General features: G+C 54.6%; 1 protein-coding gene across 2 annotated transcripts; it reads right to left on the minus strand.

The window, feature by feature from the left end:
* Positions 1-1911: 1911 nt before the first annotated feature.
* On the minus strand, positions 1912-7611 carry Hs3st6 (heparan sulfate-glucosamine 3-sulfotransferase 6). 2 transcript variants are annotated; one of them, XM_052195591.1, is made up of 2 exons: positions 7484-7611; positions 1912-2626 (listed from the first exon to the last, which is right to left on the minus strand). In XM_052195591.1, exons 1-2 carry the CDS (start codon positions 7540-7542, stop codon positions 2011-2013), a joined length of 675 nt encoding a protein of 224 aa, XP_052051551.1. In that variant the 5' UTR covers positions 7543-7611; the 3' UTR covers positions 1912-2010. The 2 variants fall into 2 exon arrangements, with proteins under 2 accessions (XP_052051551.1, XP_052051550.1); XM_052195590.1 differs by having other exon boundaries at positions 7078-7568.
* Between the last annotated feature and the right edge of the window lie 2673 nt (positions 7612-10284).

Below are 10284 nucleotides of genomic sequence, written 5' to 3' on the forward strand. Positions count from 1 at the left end.
CCTCTCTGAGTTCGAGGCCAGCATGGTCTTCATCATAAATTCTGAGACAGCCAAAGCTGTAACACAAAGAAACCCTGTCTCGGCAGGGGGCGGGGGAGAGCAAAAACAAACAAAATACACTAATGGGGTCTGCTGAAGACCCCATAATTCCAGTAGAGGACAGTATCGGGGCAGGATGATATTGAAGCCCGGATACTCTCCAGGGAGAAACGAGACGTGTGTTCACTGGGCTGGTAACTGACCCAGGGGCCAAGGGCTCTCCTTCCCTCCTTCCCACCTCTGGCCCAGGGAATAAAGATAGTTACTATTAGGTACCTGACAGAGCCAGGTGTGGACTATGTCTCCCTCACCCATGTCAGAGCCTGAGGCCGGAAGAGGCTATGAATGCCTCTCATCTGCATCTGGACCAACATCTGTCTAGCACATTGCCGTAGTTGTTGTTCTGTGGGTGCTGGAAGTAAAGTGCCAGCCCGTAACCTCAGTGGCCTGGTCCAGGGCAACTCATCCTGGAGACAGCATCGGTCCCTCAGGGCAGCCCCAGATGGGAGTGTGAGCCAGAAGCCGCCCCTGGGTAAAGACAAGGTCCTGGGGCCTGTCCACATCCTTCTTCCTCTCCTGAGCCTCTTCTCCGTACAGACATGAATTGGCCCCATGTTAACACTGCTAATGGACTCAAAATGAAGCTAAGGTGACCTGTGAGACCTTTGACTCACAGCGAACCTTGACAACTAGGTGAGGTAGGTGTTGAGAGACTATCTTCCTTTACTCCCAGGATGAGGAGTAGCTCTAAGCGTCTTACAGGGGAAAAAAACACGTCACAGCCAAGGAATCCTGGATGCAAAGGCCACACATAGCCAGGTCCTTATGCAGACCTGGACACTGCAGACATGACAAGGCTTAAGTGGCCTCAGAGGTCATTATCAGGACAGCTGGAGCAGGGGAGAGTGCCTAGCCTGCCCACATCTGGCCTCTCCTGACTATGAATGGGCAGGTGGGCTGCTGATAGGCACGGGTTCCTGCTCTGTCCTGGTGGAGCTGTACAGGAGGATAGGCATGGCATTGTGAGAGCGATGCCTGGTGGGCAGGGCCAGAGGGCTGGAACCACACGGTGGCTGTTGGAAGTACCCACTTCCTGCTACCCACTGCCCACCTGCTACCTGCTGCCCACCTGCTGCCCGCTGCCCACCTGCTGCCCACTGTCCACCCGCTGCCCACTGCCCACCTGCTGCCCACCCGCTGCCCGCTGCCCACCCACTGCCCACTGCCCAGCTGCTGCCCACTGCCCACCCGCTGCCCACTGCCCACCCACTACCCGCTGCCCATGCCCACGTGCTGCCCACTGCCCAGCTGCTGCCCACTGCCCACCCACTGCCCACTGCCCACCCACTGCCCACTACCCACCCACTGCCCACTGCCCACCTGCTGCCTACTGCCCACCCACTACCCGCTGCCCATGCCCACGCGCTGCCCACTGCCCAGCTGCTGCCCACTGCCCACCCGCTGCCCACTGCCCACTCACTCACTGCCCACTGCCCACCTGCTGCCCACCGCCCACCCAGCCATTCCATTAGGCTTCCAGGTGGGACGAAGGATAAAATGAAGTGGTGGATATAACATACACAGTCGGCCAAGCCAGCTCTGTCTTGCTCCACCACTCAGGAGCATGGAGCCTGTTTTCATCCTAGACATAGGGACAACCCTGCTCAGCCTCCTAAGGCTGAAAAGACTGGACAGCCTCCGGGGACACCTGTATGTCACTGGGCTCAACCTCTCTAAGCCTTTCGTGTTCACCTGTGACATATGACCAAGGACACTGATTACCTCCCAGGACACACCTGTGTACAGTCAGTGTCTGACAGAGAGGTTTTATGATGCCACTCCTGCCCCCACCTCAAGTCAAAGTAGAAGAAGACAGATCCAGGCTTTATTTCCTACATACTGCAGTGACCAGGCAGACAGACATAAATTAAGGGTACTGGGTATCCAGGGAAAGGCTGAGCCGGGCCTTGATCAGTCCCAGCCAAAGTCCTGGCCAGTCATCTGGTAGAACTTGCGGTTGAATGGTCGGTAGAAAGCCTGCAGGCGCTGAACCACAGCCTCCGGCACTCGGGGGTGAGGCCGGCCCTTGGATTTACCTAAGCAGCGGGGGCGCCCACTCCCTTGGGCCTTTTTGAGGCAGGGGAAGCCCTTGGTGGCATTGAAGTAGAAGTGTTTGTCAGTGACAACCCGTTTGAGACCCAGAAAGTCCTGCACACGGCCCACTTCGCCAGCTGGATCACTGACCAGGCGCTCGCCGCTTACGAACAGGAAGTGGGACAGGGGGAAGTAGCGCAGCCAGTTGTCCAAGTGCTGAGCGTAGAGGCCGATGCGCACAGCGCTCCAGGCTGTGTCCACGGGACCCAGGCCATGGCGGAAGGCCAGGGCACGGAAGCTAGGCAAGCCTGGGGTCTTGGAGAGTGTCTGTGCATAATCAGAGATGGCCCGGGTCACAGGGTTCCGCACCACCACAATCAGCTTGGTATCTGGGGACATGCCATGGATTCGGCGGGGAGCCTCCTGAGTCACAAAGTAGCTGGGCGTCTTCTCCATGGTGATCTGCCCCTCCAGCGTCCGTGGCATCAGGCTCCTGTGAATGCCGGAAGGAGTAACTGAGGGATCCCAGCATACATCTCTTCCAAAGCCTTCCCAGCTAGATCAGCCCTCCGGACCAGCAACCAACCCCTCCTCCTCTGAGAAAAGTCCAGATCAAGGAAGGCTATCCTCCTCCTCTCTTAGGCTCACCCTCCTAATGGGCAGGGTGTCCAGCGTGGTGCTGCAGTTTATCCCAAAACCAAAGCCATCAGTCTGGCGCCAGGATAAAGAAAGTGACAGCCTTGAAGGACCACCTCCGTGGAGTCCTGGCAACAGCGCACCACAGACCAACCCCTTCCAAAGCTGCTACACCCAGCCTTGAGTAGGCACTCCAGCTGAGGCTGGCCAGCAGAGCCCCTGCAGCCTCTTTGCTGTAATCACTGACCATGAATTAGGTCAATTATTACTGACAAACTTAACTCCCTTCCCTAAATGTAATTACACCCCCTTTGACCTTCAGTTGTCTCTCTGGGTGCAGCTCAGAACGTCAGTCACTAGCAGAGCCCAGCACCCTTTTAAAAAAGTTAGCAATGTGGTTCTGATCTACCTAGGGCCTGTCCCGAGGTCTCTAGTAGCCCTAGGGAACCAGAAACCAGCATTTCTGAAACTACCTTCATTCTGGAGAAGAGTGCTGGCCTAATCCAAATGTTCAGAGAAAGTCAGCTGACAACAGCCAGGCCCAGAACTGAGGGGAACACACACGGACAGAGCACCTAGCCCAAGCAGGCCCAGGCACCCTGAGGTGTCCTCAGGCTGCACTTGACAGCTTGTTAGTTCACAGTGAGGCAGGGCAGGGTGGGGCCGCTCAGCTGAGCAAACAACTCCAAAGAAAAGCTAGGAACTAGGTCAACAGAGGCCTAGGCAATGGGGCTCTGAGAGAGACACCTGCCCCGCCCTTACTCCCAGGGACTCTCAGGGACACTGCTCAGCCCTTTCCGACCTACAGACCTTCATTCTCGTCTCTGTTCAGGCTCCCAAGAAAATATGGTAAATGCACAGGGACCATGCTGGAGTGCTTGTTTTGGGGTGCTGATGATGGACAGGGGATATGTGCATGCATCTCCATTAGATCAGGCAAGAGTGACATCAAGTCCAGGTGTGGTGGTTCATGTCTATAATCTCAGGACTCTGAGCACTGAGGCAGATATGATGGAGAGCTTGAAAACAGGCTAAACTACACAAGATCTTGTTGTCTCAGATGAGGGAGAAAGGGGAGAGAGAGACAGAGAGAGGGAGAGAAAGAGAAAGAGAAAGGGAGGGAGGGGGAGAGAGAGAGAGAGAGAGAGAACCCCAGCAGAATGAATGTAGAAAATTGTAGAGCAAGGCCAAGGATCCAGGCAAAACTGGTCAAAGCCCTCCTCCATCTCAGTGACACAGTGCTCCAGTTACTCCTCCCCCACTTGATAAGCAGGCATCTTAAGACTGAGAAGGAATAGGAAGTACTGAGGGGAACTGATAGGCCTCAGGCCTCCCCCTGTCCCACCTGGAAGAGGGGATTCCCCGGAGCTTGTGTTCCCAGAGCTCCTGTCCCCAATACTTTATCTTGTACAGTCAGGAAACACGTTGGAATGCCACCCAGCCATTGCCAGGGAAAGTTCACTAAAGTATAACTCCAAGGTCTGCGAACCAGACCCAGGGCCTTTGGCATCCATTGCCCTCCCTGAGCCTCGGAAGCCTTGCCCGGTGAGCTTGCGGAGAGGAGAGCTGTGCATCTGGAGGGTGTGAACAAGCAGAGCTGAGCTCTGTCAAGTAGCTCCACACGAAAGACAACAACCGTGCCTCCTGTTGCGCTCACCCCATCTGGTCTGCATTTCTCCATGGCTCCCAGCCAGCCCGAGACCACACCCCTGCTTTCCCAGCCCCTCCAGCGCACCACCACAACCTCAGTATCCTACACCTCATTTGGCCCAGATCCAGGGAGCCCAGGGGAAACTGGTTACAGATCCTATCCCAGTGTCTGAGAGTGCTAGGGAACCAAGTCCCCGGCCACAGGAGCAAAGAATATTGCCCAGCCCCTCCCCACACACACACCCTGCACACCATGACAGCCCCTCATACCGGCCAACCCATTAAACACCAGGAGCTACAGGGATTCTCCTACCTGTGCGCCTTCTTACCTCTTCTTGCTTTTCCAAAAAATACAACCTGACAGACACCCCAAACCTTAAGTGGGAAAGGTGAGTGGGCTAGTAAGTGCTGTAGGATTTTGAGAGTGGTCAGGGCCATGGCCCCCAACATGGAAGACCCTTAAAAGCCTAAAAAGCTGAGGATGCAATTCAGTTGGCATAGGATATGCCCAGCATGCCCAGGGCCTGAGTTCAAGTCCTAGGCCTGCATGAAAGCAGCCATGGACTGGGTGTGGTAGCTCACACCTCCATCTCTTTGAGTTTGAGGCTGGCCTGGTCTGCACTGCAAGTTTCAGGCCAGCTACAAAGGCAGAACTGGGAACCTGAATCAAAAAACAAAAAACAAAGTCCCTTTGGGCGGGTGGCATGGCTCAGCAAGTAAAAGCATTTGCTGTGCAAATCTGTTGACTGCGTTCAATCTCTAGACCTCACAACAGGGAGAGAGAAGACTTCTAAGAGTTAGCCTCTGAGCTCCATGCTCATGTGAGCATGTTTTCCTCCTTTCCGTCTCTGTCTCTGTCTGTCTGTCTCTCTAAATATATGTATATGAAACATATATATATATATATATATATATATATATATATGGTGTATAGGGAACATATGTGTGTATGTGTGTGTGTGTGTGTATAAAGAGAGAGACAGACAGACAGGTAGACAGACAGACAGGCAGACATAGTAGTACCTGTAATAAAGATATCTATAATCCCCTGCACTCGTGAGGCATAGCCAAGGGGATGAGAGTCCTTGGCCACATTGAAATTTTGAGGCCAACCTGAGCTACAAGAGACCCCGTCCCAAAAGCAGCAGGAACAAAGCCAAAGAAATGATGTAATGGAGAACCAGGGAGGAGAACAGTTGCACCAAGAGCAACCCAGAACCCCTCTGCTGAGTCCAGCAGACACACGGGTCACTGCCTGACCGAGACAGATCACAGCCCAATACAAGCAGTACCTCCCCGGTGGCTGCTCCTCTCCCACCCATCTCCCTCAGCCCAGGTCCTGCAACTGGAGCTATCAAGTCATAGGTGGTAGCTCTCAGAGGCTCAGTGCACGCATGTGATGTGTTGAAGGAACATTACCTGAGGCACCGTCACCAGAGAGCACAGTGACCCTCGCAGCTATAGCCAAGTGAAGACACTGGGCTGCACAGCCCAGAAGCCCAGCCAGGCCACTTAGGTTCCTCCGCACTTCTGAGCAAATCCAAAGTGGCAAGTCACAGAGGATAACCCTGAGTGATGGGGTGGAGCCAGTGGGTTTCTCCCTCCCCAGCATCCTCTGCACTACTTCCAGATGGATTCTGAAACTTGTCCTGAGCACCCCTCCTCCCATGCTGGGAACATCAGTGTTTCCAAGAACCTCCCCTCGGGTAGTGCTGACCCTTCAGAGGTCAGGAGCGTGTTCTCTCCCCAAAACCATCAGTCTTAATGCAAGGAGCAGGGTGCCCTCAGTGCCTGTGTAGCAGCAGGGGGCAGTGGGCAGGGCCTGTGTCTAGTCACACCAGCAGGGAGGGACAGGACATACTGCTATACCTGGGGTGGTGCTCCCCACATTCCACTGCTGCACCCCGAGTCTCTCCTGTATGTAGAAAGGACAGCTGCAGGAGAGTGTATTTCAGTCCCCACCCTTGGGCTGTACCAAAGAGCAGAGTCTCCCTGGTCAAAGCCCAGACCCAACTTTCTCCAGACTCCAGCAGCTATAAAGGGCTCCCCTGATGCAGGGTGGGGGAGAGATTCTTAGGGGTGGAAAGGCGCTTTCTAGAAGACTTCTGGAAACCTGGAAGCCCTTCCTAAATTACTTGATTAGTGGTCGGATAATTACCTGTACTTACCCAGAGTTATAGCAGGGAATGGACAGACACGAAGGGGTGATAAAGTGTCTGAGCCCCAAGTATCTCTAAGGCTCCCAAGTAGTTCCACCGGTATTATATTAATATAAACCATAATAATATATGGGTATATATTAGTAGCTTAGGTGGATGCTTGTTTTGTACATACGAGGTTTCAGGTTCAATCACCAGTACCTGACCCTCTGAAAAGGAAAGTTATCTCACTGGCTTGAAACTACTTTCAAGATAGGATTACACCTCGCTGAGTCCCTAGGCCACCCAACAGGAGAACAGAGTTTTCCCTGAGATTTTCTAATTCCTGTGACTCTTGGCTATAAATGACTTATCCTTCCAGTGCCGCTGTGCCCAGGAGATCAAGTCTATTTCCCTAACAGGCTTGTTTCAGACCCAGTGCCCAGGATTCTACCCTACTCGTCCTGGGTGTCCAAAGCATACACCGACGCCGAAGGCGCGGACCAGCAGGGGCGCTCACCGGTACCAGGCGAGGCCGCGATCATAGCACCTGTCGAAGAAGTGGGATTCAGAGCCAAGTGCTCGGACGTCGGGGTGCAACCGCAGGAACTCCAGCAACGCGCGCGTGCCGCCTTTCTTCACGCCCACGATGAGCGCCTGCGGGAAGCGCCGGCGCCCCGGGCCGCTGGCCACCGGCAGGCCGGGCGCTTCCAGACGGCGGGAGACGTGGGGCGGCTCGGCGGGTGCGGGAACCGGAGCAGGGGCGCGGGCTGCGGGTGGACAGCGGCCGGGGAGGGCAAAGAGGCAGTAGGCGCTTAGCAACAGAACTACTAGCGCCAGCGGAGCACGGGAAACACGCAGTGCAGTCCCCTGGCCCGTCCCCACGCCCTGGAAGTCCCCGGCCCCGCCGCCCAGGCCACCGCTACCTGCCATGGGGACGCTTAACGCCCAGGCCCGGGAGCGGGAACCGCAGACAGGCGCGCATCCCGGCTACAGCTAGTCGCACGCTCAGCCCCAGGACGCCGGGCTTCTGGGTTGAGCTCCACAGCTTTGCAACCCGGGAGCCCGAAAGGGGCGGGAGGTTGGGCGGGGCCGAGACGCCACTCCCTGCCCGGAGCCCAGACTTCGCTTGGGACTCGCGACTCCCGTTAACTTCGACCAAGAGCGATCCCAGCTACCCCAACACTCCTCCTGAGCTGGTCTCCAGCTCGCTTGGCTCCCAAGTCTTCGCTCTTACACTATGGGAATGCGGTGGCACTCAGGGACACAAGACTGCGCGAGTGCCCCTACTCTGTCCATCTATGTATGTCTATGTCTATCTATGCCTCTTTGGGACAGGTGTGCGTCCTCAGCCCTTGATTCCCAGAGCCAGAGCCTCATCACTGGGGGACTCAGCAGACACCGGATCCAGGAATCCGCCTGTGCAGGAAGAATGAAACCAGGCACGCATGCCGCGCAGACGGGGGTCCCCGTGTATCTTTGAGCCTGAGACAGGAGTGCTCATTGCATCCCTTGCCAACAGTCCACCGAGTCATTCACTAGGGTGGGAGCCATGCATGCTCCGTGGAGAGAGCTTGTCCGATGGTCGGGCCACCATTTTAGAGTCCGTGTATTAATACGGCTGGCCTCCCCAAGATGTCAGTGACCCCTTCAGGAAATTGCAAAGCGGTTCTCCCAGAGGAGTGGAGAGCCCTGTGTTAGGAGGCAGGGTAAGCAGGTTGTCTGTGGAACTTCCTCTGAGCATAGTGAGGTTCCCAGGGCCCTCGCATGTGTGAAACCTGCCACACACGGCAAAAACTTCTCACCCACCCACCCTCTGCCTCCGTGTCCTGGTCCAGGCTCACCATGTCCACAGAACTGCTTGCTAGGAAGGTAGAGGAGGAAAAACTCTAGGATGATGAATAAGCTGCCCAGACCCAGGGAAAGGTAACTGTGCCTAGGTCTTCTGTCTGCCTGGGTCTGATTTTCCTGGCTGCCCAGTCCAGTCGCTGCCCCAGGACAGTTGCTTAGCCTCTGCCCTCGGGTCTGTTTATTAATCGGCAGTTCGTGAGTCTCACAGCATCTGAACAAGTCTCAGACTGCAGGCTGCCTCTGAGGGACACCAATGACCCACAGACACTAGTTCCCACCCCAAGGGCAGCTAGGTCCAAGGAGGACATGCACCACCCAAAATCAGTCCCAGACACCAGAGCTACATTTGCTTGTCAGGGCAAGCTGGTGCCAGCAGCCCTGTGGGCGGGTTTTTAGCCCAGCACTGTCTGGGAAGCATGCTAGTACATGCAGGGATCCAGGAAGTTCTTCTTCAGATCTAGCTGTAAATGGGATTTGTTGAAGACATGCTGGTTCTCCTCTGAGCACTACCAGGGAGGCCCCACCCTATCCTATTGAACCTTCAGAGTCTGAGGTGTCACCACTTGAGACTCCAAATCCCTCCACTTAGTCCCAAATACATTCCCTAGTAACTCTCTGGCTCCTCAGCCCTGGTTAAGTCCCACCTCCCTCCCTCTGCAGGGTGCCTTTTCCACCGGACTGAAGACTCTCTGGGAGACACTGGCCCAGAACAGCAAGGTGAGCAGAGAGTCTGGAAGCTGACTCTCTGCCTCTACCTTCCTTCTGGCCCTCTTGGTGGAAAAGGGAGATCCAGGAATATCTAAGATAACATGCATTCCCAAGGTCTCCCAAGCACCTAACACAGTAGCATGTGGTGTGCTCAGTACATACTGATTAGAGATTAGGGAAGGCTTTCTGGAGGTGATGGCCAGACAAGAAGGGAGGGGCAATAGCTGTTCTGCAGAACCCAACAGCCAGGGAGATTGAAATGGGGATGCCAGTTCATCTTGCAAGGAGATAGGATAGGAGAGGGGCTTATTAAAGTCCCTTTCTCTGGCCCATGGCCACAGGCTCTGGCCACCACCAAGTCTTTGGAGGTAACAGCTTGCTTGAGGTACAGCTCACATACTATCCAACGCTAGACGTCATTGACTTCCAGAATATTCAACAGGCTGTGCAATTATGGCTAGCATCGACTTAAATCTTTATTTTAGATTTTATTTCATTATTTATGTGTAGGACTGTTTTGCCTGCCACGTATGTATACATACCCACAAATGCCTGGTGTGTGAGGATGTCAGAAGAGCGTGTCTGGTCCTCTGGGACTGGAGTTAAGGACAGTTGTGAGATTCCATGTGAGTGCCAGGAATTGAATTCAAGTCCTCTGGGAAAGCAGCCAGTGCTCTAACCACTGATACATGCGGCTCCGTGCTCCCTGCTAGATTCCTGTCCTGGGAAAGGTGCCACACTTCCCACTTAGGAAACTTAACCTGTGGTCAAGTAGCTACCATCTCAGGTTGGTGCCTGCGTGCCGGGGACTCTGAACCTGCTCAACCGTACCAAGTTTCCTGGCATGATCCACTGTCCCACAAATTTCCACTTCCCGGTTATAATTACTAGTGCTACAAGGAACCTCTATGTACATGGTTTTGTGTGGTTGTGTTTCACTGTTCTTGGGATTGTTCTTAGAAGGGGAATGTCTGGGTCTTAAGGCAGCTCCGTTTAATACTTTAGGAAGAGTCTCTTACAGAGGCATTGTACTCCTCTGGAGCTGAAGTTAAAGGCTGTTGTGAGCCACCTGACATGGGTGTTAGGACCTGAATTCAGGTCCTAATCTGCAAAAACAGTTATACACTCTAAGCCAATGAGTCATCTCTCCAGCCCTAAAGAGCCTCTT

The sequence above is a fragment of the Apodemus sylvaticus genome, chromosome 10, assembly GCF_947179515.1.
Source record: "Apodemus sylvaticus chromosome 10, mApoSyl1.1, whole genome shotgun sequence".
Lineage (NCBI taxonomy): Eukaryota > Metazoa > Chordata > Mammalia > Rodentia > Muridae > Apodemus > Apodemus sylvaticus.

Bases quoted from the DNA above. Each gene is read 5' to 3' on its own strand.
- Hs3st6 (XM_052195590.1), bottom strand. From the start codon at position 7,490: ATGGCAGGTAGCGGTGGCCTGGGCGGCGGGGCCGGGGACTTCCAGGGC. The intron at 2,627-7,077 runs GTGAGCGCCCCT...CGGCATTCACAG, and splicing joins CGCGGCCTCGCCTGGTACCG to GAGCCTGATGCCACGGACGC.